Source organism: Salvelinus namaycush, chromosome 7 (assembly GCF_016432855.1).
Source record: "Salvelinus namaycush isolate Seneca chromosome 7, SaNama_1.0, whole genome shotgun sequence".
Classification (NCBI taxonomy): Eukaryota; Metazoa; Chordata; class Actinopteri; order Salmoniformes; family Salmonidae; genus Salvelinus; species Salvelinus namaycush.
The window spans coordinates 26,084,682-26,105,038 of NC_052313.1; the positions used below are offsets into that span (position 1 = coordinate 26,084,682).

Genomic DNA, 20,357 nt, shown 5'->3' on the forward strand with positions numbered 1-20,357 from the left:
GTTGAACTCACCTGGTGACTCCACAGCCCTTTAGTCTTGTCAACACACAGCACAAACTGGATGGTGTACTTCCCGACATGGTCTGGGATGACTTTGTCTCTGTTAGATGAAAATGAATCATTTTACATAAACATCACAGGACTACCTTTGTGTGTTGAATAAAGGTTAATAAAAAATAAAATAATCTTTGTGTTGATACACCATGAAGTGGCCATCACCTCCGACCAGAATATCAGTTACCATTATATGTTCATTTCCCAATAATTCAATGTTTAAATTGCCACCCATTAGGTGATTTCTAAATACACTGCGGCCACCCGCTGCTTTGCGATTTGTATTTGTGGTGCGTCTCTCTAAAGCCATTTTAGCCAGGAGAGGAAATATCTATCCTAGTACTACAAGTCCCCAGCACAAGCTGGGTACGAATATAAAACTATTGGTTACCTGAAGTGAAAACTGTCCGCCTTTTCGTCTTCCATGGGTTTGCTGCATTTCAGTTGGGCAGCCTTTAAAAAAGCATGTACACAATGAGTATTCTTTATTGCCATCCCTTTTTATGTATGTATGTATGTATGTATGTATGTATGTACACACACGTTCAAAAGTTTGGGGTCACTTAGAAATGTCCTTGTTTTTATGTCCATTAACATCAAATTGATCAGAAATACTCAGACATTGTTAATGTTCTAAATGACTATTGTAGCTGGAAACGGCAGAATTTTTATGGATTATCTACATAGGCGTACAGAGGCCCATTATCAGCAACCATCTCTCCGGTGTTCCATCACGTTGTGTTAGCTAATCCAAGTTTATCATTTTAAGAAGGCTAATTGATCATTAGAAAACCAATTATGTTAGCACAGCTGAAAACTGTTGTTCTGATTAAAGAAGCAATAAAACTGGCTTTCGTTAGACTAGTTGAGTGTCTGGAGCATCAGCATTTGTGGGTTCGATTACAGGCTCAAAATGGACAAAGAGACTTTTCTTCTGAAACTCAGTCTATTCTTGTTCTGAGAAATTAAGGCTATTCCATGAGAGAAATTGCCAAGAAACTGAAGATCTCGTACAACCCTGTGTACTACTCCCTTCACAGAACAGCACAAACTGGCTCTATGGAGAGAGCGGGAGGCCCCGGTGCACAACTGAGCAAGAGGACAAGTACATTGGAGTGTCTAGTTTGAGACACAGATGGCTCACAAGTCCTCAACTGGCAGCTTCATTAAATAGTAGCTGCAAAACACCAGTCTCAACGTCAACAGTGAAGAGGTGACTCCGGGACGCTGGCCTTCGAGGCAGAGTCGCAAAGAAAAAGCCATATCTCAGACTGGCCAATAAAAATAAAAGATTAAGATGGGCAAAAGAACGCAGACACTGGACAGAGGAACTCTGCCTAGAAGGCCAGCATCCCGTAGTCGCCTCTTCACTGTTGACGTTGAGACTGGTGTTTTGCACGATATAGGCAATAGGGTGCCATTTGGGATGCACCCTGGGTGTCCCGTAACTCACCCCTGAGGGGGGCCGTGACGTCCCTGATGGCTCTCCCTTCCACAACAGCATGGACATGTTGGCAGGGTTGAGGTTCTTGATGGTGCTGCCCTCCTCCGACACCACAGACACTGAAAACACTGGACCCACACAAAGACCACCATGACAGGTCAGCTGACACAGAAGCCGCAGACACACAGGCGGCGCGGCAGACACACAGGCGGCGCGGCAGACACACAGGCGGCGCGGCAGACACACAGGCGGCGCGGCAGACACACAGGTACAGACCTGTGAGGGTGCCTCCAGCAGGAAACACTGAGTTTGTGTTGTACTCCACCACCAGTTTGACAGGTTTGTTAGGATCGGGGATAATGGTAAGCTTTACGGATGGACCGTGGATGGGCTTCTTGTTGAAGGACCCTCTGAACTCCAGCGCATACTCCCCCCTGGGAGACCAACAGGGGTTGAACACGGCCCTCCAATAATATATGGTTGCAGGGTTATTATGACAAGTGGTTAGGAACTTACTTTGGACCGCTCACATGGTCTACTACGAAACTGGCTTTTCCGTCTTTGTCTAATGGTTGTGAATTAACGGATGACTTCACCTGAAAAACAAAAGACTTCATCACAATTTCTTATCAAGAAGATAACCTACCCAATAGAGGTCAATATCCCCAACGCTATAGAATCCCCATGTCCCCCTTTACATCAGTTGAGGGGAGAGTGGCTGACCTTTAGAGCTGGAGTGGAAGTCTTCAGTGCCACCACAACCCTCTGGTCAGGTGAGGGGTTCCCCCACTCGTCAAACAGCTGGAGGAGGAAGGGCGTCTGGATGCCCTGCTCATTCAGTACCTGCAGGGGCTGAGTTAAAGACGCAACACACGGACTACAGTTACAGTTAGGGAGAGAGGACTGCCATGACCAATATGTACCAAAACTCAGTGGTTGCTTCACAAAATGGCAACACTGACGCAGTCAAGAGTGTCTTGGCCCTTAACTTAATGCCCACCTCTTGTGGTCCGTCCACTAGTTTGAGCTGTGCAGGGACCCCAGCCGTCAATTTAATTGTCACATGCTCCGCAAATTCCCTCCAGGTGAAGTTCAGCTCTCTGATGCCTGGGAACCCGGGGTTGAACCGCACCCCCATCACTAACATGGAGTGGGTGCTCTCCTGGTTACAACACAATGGCGTAATGGACATTTCGTTTCATGTCGTTTTTCCAAATCACAGACTGTAGCTTTAAGGACAATATGGGATGTTTTGACACCAATTATACTTTCAGCAAAAATTATCTCAATGGATAATAACATTACAAAATCACTTGGATATATTCAATGTACCTGCCAGGTAAAAACCAGAGAAGCTTTGTCGAGACCCTCGGCGTCCACGGCGAGAGAGTCCACACAGGTCGCGGTCAGCATCTGAGTTTTATTACCATACTGGTCTGTAAGCTGTAAGACTGGGAAAGGGGACTACCGGTTTCTCATTTGGAAAGTAATCAAGAAGAAGTGTTTAAATGTGAATTAGATGTCAAGAGTCAACTGTTGATGGCTCCAGACTCACAGATCTTTCCTGATAGGACCTCTCCCATCCTTACGGTCGACTCGCTCAGGGTGGCCTTCATGTGTTTCGGCTCGTCGGGGCGGGGCCTAAAACCAACACATAGCCAATCAAAAACAGGTCCACCCCGCTGATGTGATAAGCGCAATCAGAATTCATTATGTTGATCTTCTACAAGCAAATTAACATAATTTGTCTACTTTGTATCTTTTCACCACGAGGCAAAATCTTTGCCTCACCAAAAACAAATGTTGCTTGAGTGCAAGATCTTTCTACCCATGTTTGAGCAGAGGACTTACACTATAGTGAAGGATGTGTCGACAGACACCAGCTCCTCCATGTAGGAGACCTGGTAGAAGTGCTCCTCCTTCACCAGCGACGGGACCGGCACGTTGGGCAGCTTCCCCTGGGCCAGCTCCTCCACACTCACGTCAGCCGTCCAGTTCACCTGACACAGTCACAACACACAAACAGGGAAGTCTCAGACAACAGGCTGTTAGAAGCATCAATACTGATCTAATATCCATGTCAACTCTAATGAAAGACTCCTGGGTCCGTATTCATAAAGCGTCTCAGAGGAGGAATGCTGATCTAGAATCAGATGCCCCCTCATTCATTTGCTCTAGTCGGCTGTACCTCCATCAAAACGCCAGTATTTGTCCTTCATATTTGTTCTCCGTCTTTTGAAACAGTGAGACAATGTTTTCAGCACTTATTTCCATGACTGATCAGAATGTGTTTTCTTATGGCCCTCGGTTGTCCCTCTGCAGCAGACATATGGTGAGCAATATGTTTGGAACGTCGAATTGCAATACATAAATCGTATCTGCACCTAAGTATCGTGATAATACCGTATCTTGAGGTCCCTGGCCATCCCCAGCCCTAATTCATACACGGCCAGGGTGGTGTCATCATTACCTTGATCCTCCGGGCCATCTCCTCAGACAGAGGGACCACCCTGCCTCTCTCGTCATACAGTCTATAATGGAGGTTCTCCAGGAGGTCCCCTGCCGTCCAGTCTATCTTTTCCTTGTCCCTAAGCACCATGGAGTCCACCAGGCTGTCCTCGTCCTCCTGACTGTACACCTCGAGACGTGACACACGGGTGCTGGGGACAACCCTCAGATCCCTCTGGACTGGAGCTACACTCTTCTGACTCTGATGGGTAAAAAGGGATGAATGAACATGTATCATTTCACTTGACAAAATGTATTCGTGTTATGTTTTTACACTGAAAATATTTTAAAAAGCCCCAAATAATATTGGACTGAAAAACAAAACCTTATGACGCAGTGAAAAAAATGGCAGTGTGCAGGAGTTTCTTTTTTCTATCATTGAGCTCCATGGAGGGGGTGAAATAAGTTGAAAGGAGACGTTAAGAAGTTTGAGGTGAAACAAAGGGGAGGTCTTTATAGATGACAAACGATTACTTACGGGAATATCAAATGTAGCTTTAACCGTCTGGTCTCCCGCAATGTTTTTGAAGGTGATTGGTTTTAGCACCAGGGTCCCGGCTCCTGTGTTACTGCAGTCTACAGCCACCATGGCGGACGAACCAGGGATCCCCTGCAACTGAGACACCACAGAAAGATACATACCGCACAAATACATTTTATTATTGTCAAGCCAACACGTTGACTTCCAGGACTCAAATAACTTTTTTTTAAACCACATTAATTCTATTGGACAACAGTCTCTTTATGTATCTAGAAGGGAAGAGTTACTCCAGAAGGCAGAGGTTGTCTATGTAAGGACATTTAAAAAAAAATCAGGCCCAGTGGGCACTGCTGACAAACAGTGAAATATTGTCAAGCAACTGATTGATTTCCAGGACTGAAATATACACAGAGTATAGAAAGCATTAGGAACACGTGCTCTTTCCATAAGTGACCAGGAGAAAGCTATGATACCTTATTGAGGTCACCTGTTAAATGCACTTCAAACCAGTGTAGCTGAAGGGGAGGAAACAGGTTACAGAAGGATTTTTAAGCCTTGAGACATGGATGGTGTATACAATGCCTTCAGAAAGTAATCAGACCCATTGACTTTTCCCACATTTTGTTAGGTTACAGCCTTATTCTAACATTGAATAGTTCCCCCCCGTTCAATATACACACACAATACCCCATAATGACAAAGCAAAAACAGGGTTTTAGACATTTTTGCTAATTTATTAAAAATAAAAAAAACTGAAATATGACATTTACATAAGTATTCAGATCCTTTACTCAGTACTTTGTTGAAGCACCTTTGGCAGCGATTACAGCCGAGTCTTCTTGGGTACGACGGTACAAGCTTGGCACACCTGTATTTGGGGGGTTTCTCCCATTCTTCTCTGCAGATCCTCTCAAGCTCTGTCAGGTTGGATGGGGAGCGTTACTGCACAGCTATTTTCAGGTCTCTCCAGAGATGTTCCATCGGGTTCAAGTCCGGGCCACTCAAGGACATTCCGAGACTTGTCTCGAAGCCACTCCTCTGTTGTCCTGGCTGTCTGCTTAGCATCATTGTCCTGTTGGAAGGTGAACCTTCACCCCAGTCAGAGGTCCTGAGTGCTCTGGAGCAGGTTTTCATCAAGGATCTATGTACTTTGCGCCGTTCATCTTTACCTCAAACCTGACTAGTCACCCAGTCCCTGCCGGTGAAAAAAATCCCTACAGCATGTTGCCACCATCAGCATGCTTCACCATAGGGATGGTGCCAGGTTTCCTCCAGACGTGACACTTGGCATTCAGGCCAAAGAGATCAATCTTGGTTTTATCAGACCAGAGAATCTTGTTTCTCATGGTCTGAGAGACCTTTAGGTGCCTTTTGGCAAACTCCAAGCGGGCTGTCATGTGCCTTTTACGGAAGAGTGGCTTCAGTCTGGCCACTACCATAAAGGCCTGATTGGTGGAGTGCTGCAGAGATGGTTGTTCTTCTGGAAGGTCCTCCCATCTCCATAGAGGAACTCTGGAGCTCTGTCAGAGTGATCATCGGGCTCTTGGTCACCCCGACCAAGGCCCTTCTCCCCTGTTTGCACAGTTTGGCTGGGCGGCCAGCTCTGGGAACAGTCTTGGTGGTTCCAAACTTCTTCCAGTTAGGAACGATGGAGGCCACTGTGTTCTTGGGGACCTTCAATGCTGCAGACATTTTTTGGTACCCTTCCCCAGATTTGTGCCTCGACACAATCTCAATTCTTTTGACATCATGGCTTGGTTTTTGCTCTGACATGCACTGTCAACTGTGGGACCTTATATAGACAGGTGTGTGATTTCCAAATAATGTCCAATCAATTGAATTTACCACAGGTGGACTACAATCAAGTTGTAGAAACATTAAGGATGATCAATGGAAAGAGGATGCACCTGAGCTCAATTTCATAGCAAAGGGTTTGAACATTTCTAAAGACCTGTTTTCACTTTGTCATTATGGGGTATTGTGTGTATCTTGATGAGGGGGAAAAAATACTATTTAATCCATTTTAAAGACTAAGGTAACAAAATGTGTCAAGGGGGTGGAATACTTTCCGGATGCACTGTATATAAAAACGCATTCCTTTCCTGCTATTGGGCAACAGTCGCTTTATGCACTCATCTGGAAGGGAAGAGTGGCTCCAGAAATCTGAGATTGTCTATGGAGGACATTCTATCAGGCCCAGTGGGCACTGTTGGCAAACATTGAACTCCTCTTTATCTTAGTGACAAAGGAAAGGGATGGAGACATGTGGACTAATGGCTCCACCAGGGTAACACAGCAGCCTCAACTTCAAAGGCTGATACAGCAGTTAAAGCCTTTCCTGAAGGAGGAGACTAATTCCTACACTAAACTGAGCATGATTTAATCTCCAGAACAGCAATGTGTTACCAAATTGAAACAATTTCACAAAAGTATTCCCGTAGTTGAGATCTGCCTCTTAGAGCCCCCTCACTTGGGAGAAAATGTTCAGATTTCCCATCAGAAGCCCACAAGCCAGATATCATTCATGGATTCTATCCTACTGGTAGATATTCTGGCAAAGAGCTGGATCGTATTCGCAAGGAACGCAAAGATTAAATAGGGGAGGGACTACTTTGTCCAGTAAGAAACACTTGTTTTCTATTGCAAAACATTTTGCTATGGTATGCACTAATGAATACAACTCTGGTAACCTGCTGTATGGAGTGTGGCCCTAAATTGCACATACTCTCTGGGACAGTGACACACCCTCTTACTCAACCCAGAAGGGTTGAAATAGTGCTCTGGCAGAGGGACAAGCCCGCCCCTCCCTTTATATTAGTTTGTTTCCTGGAGAGGGAACGGCTGTTCTACTGGAGCCAGTGTTTTTCATTAGCCAACTGCTGAGAAACTTGGAGGCAGAACTAGTACACACAGCTCCCGCAGGCTGCAAGTCCGACAACATTCTCAGGGTGCTTGGTTTGGCCTTACGAGAACTTGATGCTACTTGGTGCCTTTGAAGACATCAAAATGCCTATTGTACTTCACTATTAAGAAGTGTACTTCAGTAAAAACATGCAGATGTATGAGCATGGAACACCAAACACTAGATGGAACTTAAGATTTCAGAAAAATATTAACTGAACTGGAAGAAGCCATAGACATGCCAAGTTAGTGATGGGGATAGAAATTGCAGTGGTGTAATTCCTCTGCTTTTGACTTGAGTATTCATACCTCCAGAGTCAGGGTCTAGTCTGATTTTACCTGGCAGCTGATGATAAGTTTGGGGTGAGCTGTGACGTTTCCTGCTTCATCATGGACCTCCACATCAAAGCTAACCGAAGTTCCATTCTCCACAGTGATTGGATCCTCTTGTTTCACTTTGAGTGAATCTGGGTTACCTGTAAAACACACACATTCAGCTGAGACACTACTATGGAATGTCCTTTACATGTACATTGAACACAGTGAGCTCCAAAAGTATTGGGACAGTGACATGTTTTGTTGTTTTGGCTCTGTACTCCAGCACTTTGGATTTGAAATGATACAATGGAGGTTACTACGTGGAATTAAAGTGCAGACAGTCAGCTTTAATTTGAGGGCATTTTCACCAATTGCAGCACTTTTTGTATTTAGTCACATTGCAGTCTTGATCAAGCCAATAGAAGACTGCAGGATCCACTTGTGACATTTTTCCACCTGTATTCAGCATTGTTGCCTTGACTTTGTTGTACCAGTAGAGTGATCCATCTGTCAGTCCATGCACACACTTTTTTAGTTTCCACAGTGTTCCGTCGCTTTTAGCTTCAGGTGGAGGTCGGATGTGAATGTCCCTTGACAGCTCTGTTCCCTGCAAAAATCCAGATTTGATGTCTATGGAATTAAGTTTCCATTTTTTCTGGCAGATCACTGACATCAGCAATCTGAGTGACTCTGAGGCGCATGTTGGTGAGTCTTTTGGGAGTTCTTTAGCAGCCAGCTCCTCAAAACCTCTAGCCACTAGACGTGCTTTAGGCACTATTCCAGTTAAGGATTCTTTAAGGGTACACACCCACCTTGTTGAGACGCATTTTTGGCCAATGTCTTTGACTTCCTCAAACACTCCATTTTTCCTCCAATTACTGAGCTCATCTAGCTTAGCTGAGTCAAATGACACGTCCTTTGTTTCAAGTACATCATTATTTTGAATGTCTTTCTGTTTTTCTCGATTTTCCATTGATTCAATTCTGATATTATCTACAAGTGACAGGTCAGCTGACCCTGTTGTACCAGAAAGTGTAGCTGGTTCAGAGTACTGCAAGTTGTACCAGTTCTTGTGTTTTACTTTTCCTGCTCGTCCAATGACGGTTGCTGTATGTGGAATACCACTTTCTCTGTCCATGTATTTAACAGTTTGTCCTGTTTTCAGATTGGAACAACCATGTTCTCTTAACACATATGGCTGTTGTTGAATGTTTTCCTCATTTGAACGCTCAATAGTATTACCTGTGGCATGGTTAAAGGTCTCTGCTCCATTTCCTGTGTCAGTTTCAGTGTCCATATCATTGGATGTGACATCTGGTAGGTTTGTGTCTGTTACTGTGTCCTTTTTGTCATTTTCATTAGGAGACTGATTCTCAGCTACAGCCCCTCTATCTTGTTGACCATTTACTTTCCGCAATCTTGAGTGATGCACCCTGACAATCATGCCTTCGTGCCTCACAAATATCACCACACCATCTTGACCAATGACTACTCCCGGTCCTTTCCACTCCTGACAGTCAACTCGTTTGTAGTACACTTTGTTTCCAGTTTCGTACTTCTCATCATCATTATTCCCTGAACTGCTGAGTAACTTCTGAAGTCTGTCAACTGTATCATGTCCAAACTGTTTGTAAAGCTTTTGCAATACTTTGTGTTTTTCTTTAGTGCTCATGTTCTCTGTGACTGTCAGAATCTCCATGTGCTCTGTGTCAGTCAGAATCTCATTTTTGCATGGACTCTGTGAGATGTCTTTGTCTAAAATGTTTACACAATAGTGGCCTGAGGTAGTAAGTTCAAGAGTCACTGGTTGTTTAAACATCACTGCCTTGTCATTTTTTATGTCTAGTACAGCCTCTGCCTTCTTGAGGGAAGCTTTGCTTAATAGTAAGGGGATATCTGTAGGGACCACCTGTTTCAATGTGACACTTAGTCTGACCAATTTCTGCTGGTATCTTAACTCTCTTGGTAGAATGGACAATTCTCCCATCTCCAAATTTGAAAGCTCTTTTGCTTGGTGTGTCAATCATATGTTGTACTTCTTTCATATTTAGTTCACTGACATAGCTATCAAGCCATTTTGCACCACACACTGTCCGTGTACATGCAGTATCAATCACAGCAGATCCTAAGGATTCAACTATAAAAATCTCAGTATCAGATTCATTTGAAAACAGTGTAATGTTACACTGCTCTCTGTGTTTACATTTTCCTCTGTTAGTTTAACTTGTTAATTTTTATGAGGACAGTCTTTAACCCAATGGTAAGTGCTTTGACAAATAGCACATTTCGATCTCCTTCCATATTTGTCCAAAGGATTTGTGCCGGGAAATGGCGCCCTCTTCTGGTTGTCTTGAGAACGTGACTTGTTGGCGCCTTTTCTGTGCTGCTCGGTGTAATATGCTGCGTCACTCACTTGCATTCCATCTGTTATTGGCGCGACAGACGTCTTCTCACCAAATATTATTTTTAGTGCCGACTTCATAGATGCAAAAGTCAGCACAGTACAAGCAGTCAAAGCCAACTGTTTCTCCCTACCATCTAGACAGGCAGTGTCTAGCAACTTGAACGCTAACACTGCATCTGGGAGAACCATGTCGTACTTGCGCATTCTATTGTACCTCTGTTCGAAATCAATGATGTAGTCCGTCATTGCAACCGAAATATCTCTCGTAACACTGTCAAAGTTTGAATATGCCTCGTAGGCACGGTCTTTCTCTTCTTTAAGAAATACAGAATCCAGTGCTGTGATCAAAGTTCCCATACCGTCATCCTTGTTCAAATCCTCAACGGATATTTCCAGTGCTGTATCTCTCGCTCTTCCCTCGAGCGATAATACCACCGCAAGTGCTTGCTTTTTCGCGTCCAGATTAGTAACGCGTGTCCAGATTCCCAGTTCATTTTTCCAACTTTCGTACGACCTCTTCTCGTCGAAGCGAGGTGGCACATTGTAGTTAGAAACCATCCTCTGCTACCAATGTTAACTCGAAATGACACAACGACAAGGTTCCAGTTTAACAAAGTTTACTATACTATATGAACACACTACAAGTAGCCATTACACTCAAGGCCAGGTCCATCAACGAACTCTCTTCGTGCGCACTCTTGACTGAGTGATAGCCCCGTAATAACAGGAATATAGGGATACTTAAAACATGAACTTAACAGTTGATGTGTTTTGTTATCCCATGTTGTCACCCTAACTAGCCATCCAGCCACAGCTGGACAGCATATGCAACTGTCACCAGGGCAATCATTGACTTAAAAGCCTTTGTCAGGATCTACCGACAAACCCCCCCCCAATTAAAAAGGATGTTTCTTCTCAAAGCAGAGCAGCAGACTCCAAGTTGTTGCCGTAAATCACAGGTTATTAAAACAGAGTTTTAATGCAAACAATTTTTTTAATGCAAATGGTCTATTTATTGTTTACCAAGTTAACAAGTGTTTTTCTCTGAATAACCAGGAGCACAAACATTCTTTAATTTGTGACTTCAAGGCAAATCAATCACTTTACCTGGGAGAAGGCTGATCTTCAGAGTCTGCGAGTCGTGTTTGAGGCCAGGCAGTACCACTTTCAAGTCATGCGTCTGCCGAGAGAAAAATAAGACCCATATATTTCAAACATTACTCAGGGACGTAACTTGAGAAAGCTTTCAGTTGAGTGTCTGTTTCTTTGAGGTTCATCTGGATAGAGGTAAAGTGAGAGCCCTGCAGCCCTGGAAACCAGCGGGTCTCTGACCTTGCTCTGGTAGTTCTGCACCGTCCCCCTGGCTCTGACGCCTCGGATGGTCAAAATGGTCCCCCTAGCAGCCACCCCCTCGTAACTCACTTCCAGGGCACTGAAACACAGTAAGAACCACCAGCTAAACAGGGAGGAGCTGACTAACAGATTCCGGGGCTGAGCCCTGCAGGGAAACGTCTTTATTACACAGTCACACACCGAGGGGATGTGCAAACAGAAAATAAAAACACCTATCAATCAATGAATCAGCACATTCAATGAATATCTTTAGAAATACTCCACACAGACACAAAGTATGCAAAACAAAACACCTCAAACATGACAATGTGTTTAACTATTTCAACTATTTTTATGTGTAACCTACCTGCATTCCAGGAGGGGCATAAGGTTGGGAGGGGGGCGAGCAGGGTGACCGTATTCATCCAGCAGCTCCAGTGGGATGTGGAAAGGCACCCCCACATGGAGCAGGTTGTTCACTGTGCCCACCACAAACCTCTCTGCACTGCCCTCTAGGAGAGGAGAGAGAAAAGAGAGAAGAAACAGCTGTTTAGGAGATGGATCTGATTGTTACTGGAGAGGGCCAATGAATTTAATGTATATGTGTGGCAGTCTGATTTCACAAATTAGCTTACCAGTAATGGAGAAGTCCAGTGTGTGGATGGGAAGCCGATTCCCAGCCCAGACGGTAGCGTTGCTCTCATTGACATTGAGTATTGTGTTCAGGTGCAGAGTGTACTTCCCCAGCTTGTTCAGGTTCTCTGTACAGGGAATCACATTTATTTATAAAGCCCTTTTTACGTCGGCAGATGTCATAAAGAGCTTATAGGAGATACCCAGCCTAAAACACCAAACAGCAAGAAATGCAGATGCAACACTGATAAGCCTCCGGAGAGTCAGACATTATTATGACAAACACTGCATCACTAGCTAGTAACATAAAAACAGGAGAGGAAACTAAAATCATTACAATAAAGTCAATTATTAAAATAAAACAATTACCCATGGTTCTGAACCAGAACGCCCACTTGGCCGAATGTGCTGCAATGTGAGAGTTGGTCTCCACATCACCATTAGGTGCTAGGGAGGAAGAGAGAAACTATTTATGACACGGTATACACACACTAGCCGTTGAAACAGTCCGCCACAAATATACAGTTGAAGTCGGAAGTTTACATACACTTAGGTTGGAATCATTAACACTCGTTTTTCAACCACTCCACAAATTTCTTGTTAACAAACTATAGTTTTGACAAGTCGGTTAGGACATCTACTTTGTGCATGACACAAATAATTTTTTCAACATTTGTTTACAGACAGATTATTTCACTTATAATTCACTGTATCACAATTCCAGTGGGTCAGAAGTTTACATACACTAAGTTGCCTGTGCCTTTAAACAGCTTGGAAATATCCAGAAAAGTATTTCAATTAGCCCATCAGAAGCCATGACATCATTTGAGTCAATTGGAGGTGTACCTGTGGATGCATTTCAAGGCCTACCTTCAAACTCAGTGCCACTTTGTTTGACATCATGGGAAAATCAAAAGAAATCAGCCAAGACCTCAGAAAAGAAATTGTAGACCTCCACAAGTCTGGTTCATCCTTGGGAGCAATTTCCAAATGCCTGAAGGTACCACGTTCATCTGTACAAACAATAGCCGCAAGTATAAACACCATAGGACCACGCAGCTATCATACCGCTCAGGAAGGAGATGCGTTCCGTCTCCTAGAAATTAACGTACTTTGGTGCAAAAAGTGCCAATTAAATCCAGAACACCACCAAAAGGACCTTGTGAAGATGCTGGAGGAAACAGGTACAAAAGTATCTATATCCACAGTAAAAAGAGTCCTATATTGACATAACCTGAAAGGCCGCTCAGCAAGGAAGAAGCCACTGCTCCAAAACCGCCATACAAAGCCAGACTACGGTTTGCAACTGCACATGGGGAAAAAGATCGTACTTTTTGGAGAAATGTCCTCTGGTCTGATGAAACAAAAATAGAACTGTTTGGCCATAATGACCATCGTTATGTTTGGAGGAAAAAGGGGGAGGCTTGCAAGCCGAAGAACACCATCCCAACCGTGAAGCACGGGGGTGGCAGCATCATGTTGTGGGGGTGCTTTGCTGCAGGAGTAACTGGTGCACTTCACCAGGCAGGAAAATTAAGTGGATATATTGAAGCAACATCAGTCAGGAATTTAAAAGCTTGGTCGCAAATGGGTCTTCCAAATGGACAATGACCCCAAGCATACTTCCAAAGTTGTGGCAAAATGGCTTAAGGACAACAAAGTCACGGTATTGGAATGGCCATCACAAAGCCCTGATCAAATCCTATAGAAAATCTGTGGGCAGAACTGAAAAAGCGTATGCAAGCAAGGAGGCCTACAAACCTGACTCAGTTACACCAGCTCTGTCAGGAGGAATGGGCCAAACTTCACCCAACTTAATGTGGGAAGCTTGTGGAAGGCTACCCGAAACATTTGACAACATGTTAAACATTTATAGGCAATGCTACCAAATACTAATTGAGTGTATGTAAACATCTGACCAACTGGGAATGTGATGAAAGAAATAAAAATATGAAATAAATAATTCTCTTTACTATTATTCTGACATTTCACATTCTTAAAATAAATTGGTGATCCTAACTGACCTAAGATAGTGGATTTTTACTAGGATTAAATGTATTTGGCTAAGCTGTATGTAAACCTCCGACTTCAATTGTAACAGCAGCAATCATTCTTACGATTCAGATCAACTCACAATGCCAAACAATTTTTAGTTCGATTGAAAGTGTTTTCCGTGTTGCGTTTTGCATGGCAGATGGTATCCTGGATATTGACTCTCCTTTCTTGTTGAGAATTTCCACATGGAGAGGTCCTGCAAGGAATGAAAGGGAGATCAGTCACTCACAAAGATGTGCATACTTAGGATACAGTATCAAAAACACTTGGCAGATAGCACGGAGCAACTGTGTGAGGTGCAGGGCGTCCGTCTCTGTACCTAGTGGAGTGCCTGCTGGCCGGACATCGTTCTGGGTCCAGGGATTGCCCTCTGGCCAGGTCACTTTTAGCTTGTCTGGGAGTCTGGGGCAAAAACGGGACAATGTTACATCATAAAACCCATGAACCACATTCATGTACGTTGTCCAAATCCAAAATGGTTCCCTCACTTGGCTAGTTCGTCATCAATGCTCTTCTTGATAGCTGCATTGGTAATCACCCTGTCGATTTTGGAGATGGGTATTGTCTTGATGTCATCGTACAGCGCCTTTGGTTCCTACGGGAACCGATACAAAACCAGATGATTTTACAGCCAAAATCATGCAATTGCATATGTTAAGTTCCTTAGGATAAGAGTGTGCAGAACAAAGTGTCACTACTATCACTCTCCCCGATGTCTTACCATGGCCACCTGCACCTGCCCTCCTGTGGCGTAGACATCTCCCTCGTGATCGCCGTATAGTAGGAACTGAATAACAGAGCCAAAGAAGATGGGCTGTGTTTTCTGAGACTTCACCTAGAAGGAAAGGCAGAGAAAACAGAGTTTAGAGATCGACACATTATGAGCTACTTAATTATCTGACTGAATTTAAAGACGCTTAAACAAGACAACTAATTAACACTTCAAAACACAGCAACCAAACAGTTCTGTTGCCCTGTCTCAATCTTTCCTCGATTGCTTACATCGTCTCTCCTCGCCTCCTTCTCAGAACGCATTGGAGAAGGTTGAGGGGAGGGACCTTGAACTTCCTCCTCTAATGTGGTGGTGGTGAAGGAGCCAAGGAGAGAGAATGCGAGGAATCACGGAAAGACAAATTGAGATTGAACCAGGCTCTACCGTCTTAGGAAGAGGATACTCACGTATTGGCCAGCTTTGTACGTTCTACCGTCCCACTCGATGGAGGAGAAGGTAGCCCAAGGAGATTGCATCTTCTTTGTGGTCACGTCTGTTCGTGTGATGGTACTCTTGAAGCCTCTGAACTTCACTTGCTTGTCCCACTTCTCGTGGCAGGTCTTCAGCCACTGGTGAAACTCCTTCTGGATTTTAACCCTTTGTTCCTGGGAGGGGAAATGACATGCATCAGTAACACAGCGATTTTTTAATACAAATGTTCTACATCATAGTGGTAATTCAGTAATACTGTTATCATATTTGTCTAATATGGGTGTTAGATTTCCAGCTCTGAGGCTTTGCTATAATCTTTTCTTCCATCCAAGAGGACTGAGGTTTGCTAGTGATAGAACATAAACAAGGAAGCTACCTGGCCATTGACGATGCGGGTGAATAAGGTCTCCTTATTCTTTAGCTGCAGCTCCAGGTCCATGAAAGTGAGTTTGTTGGTGCTGACCTGGAACCTGTCATTGGTGAACAGGACCCCTGAGAACCTGCTGTAACACTCTGCAGGCACTGTCCCTGTCTTCTTGGGCCATGCGCACCAGTCAAACCTAAAACACGACAGACGAACACAGAATTCAAACATTACCCTTTTTTTTGTTAAAGTATACATTACTGAAGAAAAAAATATTATTAAAAGAGCATTTTGAAAGTCTTTACTCGGATACAGTGGTGTATGGGATGAGACGTCCATTCCAAAAACACTCAAATATGGGCCTCTTCCCCCTGGCCTGGTTCAGGACGATACTGTCATCATCCTCTTCCGTAGCTGGTGAATATTAGAGGGAACAGAATGCAATCAGACTTTTGCTTAACTCAAAGATGAGATCATATGGGCTTTACAAGAAAATGTTAATTTCAGATGCCATAATATCTCAGTACGTTACGACACTTCTATCAGCGGTTATCAAACTAGGGGTCACCTGATATGAAAATTGGGTCGCGGAAGAATGTTCTAATTCCTGAGCAGAAGAAAAACAGGTCCCTGACTAAAAAGTATATTCGTTGACCGAGAGTCATCTGTTCTTTCGACCAATTTAATTTTTACACAAACACACACGTTTGGGGTCACTTAGAAATGTCCTTGTTTTCGAAAGAAAAGCTAATTTATGTCCATTAAAATAAAATTGATCAGAAATACAGTGCAGACATTGTTAATGTTGTAAATGACTACTATAGCTGGAAATGGCAGATTTTTTTTATGGAATATCTACATAGGTGTACAGAGGCCCATTATCAGCAACCATCACTCCTGTGTTCCAATGGCACGTTGTGTTAGCTAATCCAGGTTTATCATAAAAGGATAATTGATCATTAGAAAACCCTTTTTCAATTATGTTAGCGCAGCTGAAAACTGTTGTCCTGATTAAAGAAGCAATAAAACTGGCCTCCTTTAGACGAATTGAGTATCTGGAGTATCAGCATTTGTGAGTTCGATTACAGGCTCAAAATGGCCACAAACAAAGACCTTTCTTCTGAAACTCAGTCTATTCTTGTTCTGAGAAATGAAGGCTATTCCAATTGCCAAGAAACTGAAGATCTCGTACAAAGCGTTGCACTATTCCCTTCACAGAACAGCGCAAACTGGCTCTAACCAGAATAGAAAGAGGAGTGGGAGGCCCCGGTGCACAACTGAGCAAGAGGACAAGTACATTAGAGTGTCTAGTTTGAGAAACAGACGCCTCACAAGTCCTCAACTGGCAGCTTCATTAAATAGTACCCGCAAAACACCAGTCTCAAAGTCAACAGTGAAGAAGCGACACTGGGTTGTTGGGCTTCTAGGCGGGATTCCTCTGTCCAGTGTCTGTGTTCTCCCCCCCCCCCCCATCTTAATTGGTTATTTTTATTGGCCTGTCCGAGATAGGGACTTTTCTTTGTAACTCTGCCTAGAAGGCCAGCATCCCGGAGTCACCGCTTCACTGTAGACGTTGAGACTGGTGTTTTGCGGGTACTATTTAATGAAGCTACCAGTTGAGGACTTGTGGCGTCGGTTTCTCAAACTAGACACTACTGTACTTGTCCTCCTGCTCAGTTGTGCACCGGGGCCCCCCACTCCTCTGACTACATAATTCCATGTGTTTTCATAGTTTTGAAATCTTCACTTTTATTCAAAAATGTAGAAAATAGTAAAATAAAGAAAAACCCTGGAATAAGTAGGTGTCCAAACTTTTGACTGGTACTGTATATGGATCATTTATAAAGCCGGGCACATTTAACAGTAAGGCTACTGATTATAGACCTAATTAAGTTAGAAAAGTGAGGGGGGAGGAAACTTAAGACAAGGGCTGTTTTCTCGTCTCCTAACTCCCTGTTGCCTCCGTCGCATTGTTCTCAACACCAATATTCTGGTTAACTTTGCTATTATGCACTTAGCAACATGGTCTAGGAAAAGGCGCCAAGTCAACAGCACACTGTTGTGACAGCGACCGCTATCCAATGCGGGAGAAAGCGCATTATAAATTTGTTATTTTATTAGAGCACCATTGTTCTTACAATTGATATGATTAAAACTGTGTGGAGAGGCAGAGGCACTCACATCAATACCTTTGTCAGATACAAATAATTCATGCTTTGACAGTGTTATTGCTAGCAATCAAGAGGAAACTGACTGAACAACTCAAACTCCCCAGTTTATGCTCTCCAAATGGACATTAGCTGTGAGGGCCGAGATGCCTATGCATTGACTTGTTTGCAATACATTTCGGGGGATGCTATTCACGAGGAAATACTGTTCCATCTAGTGAATCCCGAGTATAAAAACGGCACAGGGGATGTTCAGTTTGCGGCGTGGCTATTTTGACAAATAGATCGACTGGTGGGCTTTTGCTCCATCTATGGTGGGACGGCGGTCAGGCATCGGCACTCATTATGAATGTGTCTCCCTCTGCCATCGACGCATTGTATGATACACCGAGAGCAACTGGTAGCAAAAGAGATTCGCACAGAACTCGGAGATATACTGCAGCAGGTAACTTAAATTGTAAACTACAGCAAACCTGAGTAGCTGCTGCTTTTGCAATAGCTAATGGGGATCCTAATAAATTCCACAAAAAAAACAAAAACGTGGAGATATGGGATCAGAGCATGACAACGTTCTATTTCATACAGAGGCTTGGTGGTTAGAGGGGGAGAGTTGGAAATATTTTTTGCATTGAGAGAGGAACTGTTGTCATTAAAAAAATATTTAATCGGTTGACTGTATAAAGAAAAGAGAATCGTGTCTTCTTGCCTATGTAAGAGACATATGGGAATCTGAACAGTAGAATCAGTAGAATCTAACAGCTGATAGAGCTATCTTGTGACAAATGTTGCAGACAACACATTTACGGATCACTACGTAGGAGTTTTGGTTCCTGACTGAAAGGGAATACCCTGCCGTTTACCTCTGAGCATTAATGGCGCATTCAAAATATCTGTAAACTCGGAAATCTCTGACTGCAGTGCGTTCAAGACAACTGAGAAAAAAAAGAAGAAAAAAAACTCCAACTGGGAAAAATTATTTTGAACGGTCATCCAACTCGGGAACTCGGACCACTTTCTGGAGCGCCGATTTTCCGACCTGAAGATCATTGACGTCATGATTTGACCTCGTATTTTTCAGAGTTCCCACTTGTCTTGAAAGCACCATAAAACTCATGGTACTCGTCACAAGCTTATATCTGTGTGAAGCTGGATTCAGTGCTCTCGTCTGTATTAAAACCAAATATCGATCCAGGTTGATGTGACAGATGAATTGTGCATTGTCGACAACGCCCGCCGACTTTGAGAAGCTCTGACGCGACATGCGTCAAGCACACCCATCTCATTAGTGGTGTTGAGATAAGATACATTACGTCAGACTAATTTGCAATTGACTGTCATTGCCCCACGTTAAAGGTATGTGATGGTGAGTTGAGAAAATAAATCAGAAATATTTTTGAATGATTCTGTTGAGTGTCATAGTCCCAAATAAGTAAACATTGGCTGTTAATTACAACAACAACAAAAAATCACATGGTTAGTATGGGAACACCTGACTTATCTTACAGGGCCTACTGTGATTTAAAGTATCTGTCAAGTGTTAAAGATATGACAATTACCTAAAACGTATGACAATATTAATTTAATACACATCCTTCCAAAAAAGTATAATTAAGGATGTTATTAAAAAGCAGCTTCTCTGTGCTCCTGCTTGGCCTGAGTAGAAAACAGTGGTTTTACCATCAAAAAAAGCTAATTTGCCAGCTCAGTCAATGAGACACGCATACACTTGAATATTCAAATTATCTACCAACTCCAGGTGGGGTAGGGATGCACACACTGCCTAGCAGTCTTGCATTTTTTTTATACACATATCGAACGGCTACTTACTGTATAGTATGGATCGATTCAGGATTTGTTAACACGACGGAACTACTAGGGCACTACAACAACTAATGCAGACTGCTATCTAACAAATTATTGCTAGGAGCTAAGCAGGCCAACCAACTGTTGCTACATATAGGAGTCAACTACAGCTACCTAGGTTTCCACAGTATTTAAAATAGAAGGGAATGGCGAGTTGGTTGTATGGAGGATCTGCTTTGGCTTGATTTCTAAGTTAACGTTAGCTATTGAGGTTAGCATTCTAGCTTCACTACTGCTTCTAAAAACAGCCAACAGGCCAATTCTTACAAACCACAAACACTGAACAAAAGTAAAAACAACATGTAAAGTGCTGGTTCCATGTTTCATGAGCTGAAATAAAAGATACCAGAAATTTTCCATACGCTTATTTCACTCAAATGTTGTGCACAAATTTGATTACATCCCTGTTAATGAGCATTTCTCCTTTGTCATGATAATCCATCAACCTGACAGGTGTGGCATATCAACAAGTTGATTAAACAGGTGCACCTTGTGTGGGGACAATAAAAGACCACTAAAATGTGCAATTGTCACATAAGACAATGCTACAGATGTTTAAAGTTGAGGGAGCATGCAATCGGCATGCTGACAGAAGGAATGTCCACCAGAGCTGTTGCCAGAGAATTTTA

At 43.3% G+C, this 20,357-nt stretch overlaps 1 protein-coding gene across 1 annotated transcript in view; it reads right to left on the minus strand.

Annotated features, from left to right (window-relative positions):
* smchd1 (structural maintenance of chromosomes flexible hinge domain containing 1) overlaps positions 1-20,357 on the minus strand; it is a 40,357-nt gene that overhangs the window by 9,936 nt on the left and 10,064 nt on the right. The window contains exons 11-35 of the mRNA XM_038997854.1: positions 16,003-16,111; positions 15,710-15,893; positions 15,309-15,506; positions 14,851-14,964; positions 14,618-14,724; positions 14,449-14,531; positions 14,209-14,325; positions 12,444-12,521; positions 12,077-12,202; positions 11,809-11,953; positions 11,442-11,541; positions 11,217-11,289; positions 7,727-7,863; positions 4,484-4,621; positions 3,968-4,207; positions 3,349-3,497; positions 3,053-3,138; positions 2,830-2,948; positions 2,498-2,659; positions 2,221-2,349; positions 2,014-2,093; positions 1,774-1,931; positions 1,507-1,625; positions 445-506; positions 12-99 (exon numbers count right to left, since the gene is read on the minus strand). Coding sequence (XP_038853782.1) covers positions 12-99; positions 445-506; positions 1,507-1,625; positions 1,774-1,931; positions 2,014-2,093; positions 2,221-2,349; positions 2,498-2,659; positions 2,830-2,948; positions 3,053-3,138; positions 3,349-3,497; positions 3,968-4,207; positions 4,484-4,621; positions 7,727-7,863; positions 11,217-11,289; positions 11,442-11,541; positions 11,809-11,953; positions 12,077-12,202; positions 12,444-12,521; positions 14,209-14,325; positions 14,449-14,531; positions 14,618-14,724; positions 14,851-14,964; positions 15,309-15,506; positions 15,710-15,893; positions 16,003-16,111 — 3,101 coding nt within the window. The remainder of the gene's footprint in view (positions 1-11; positions 100-444; positions 507-1,506; positions 1,626-1,773; positions 1,932-2,013; positions 2,094-2,220; positions 2,350-2,497; positions 2,660-2,829; positions 2,949-3,052; positions 3,139-3,348; positions 3,498-3,967; positions 4,208-4,483; positions 4,622-7,726; positions 7,864-11,216; positions 11,290-11,441; positions 11,542-11,808; positions 11,954-12,076; positions 12,203-12,443; positions 12,522-14,208; positions 14,326-14,448; positions 14,532-14,617; positions 14,725-14,850; positions 14,965-15,308; positions 15,507-15,709; positions 15,894-16,002; positions 16,112-20,357) is intronic.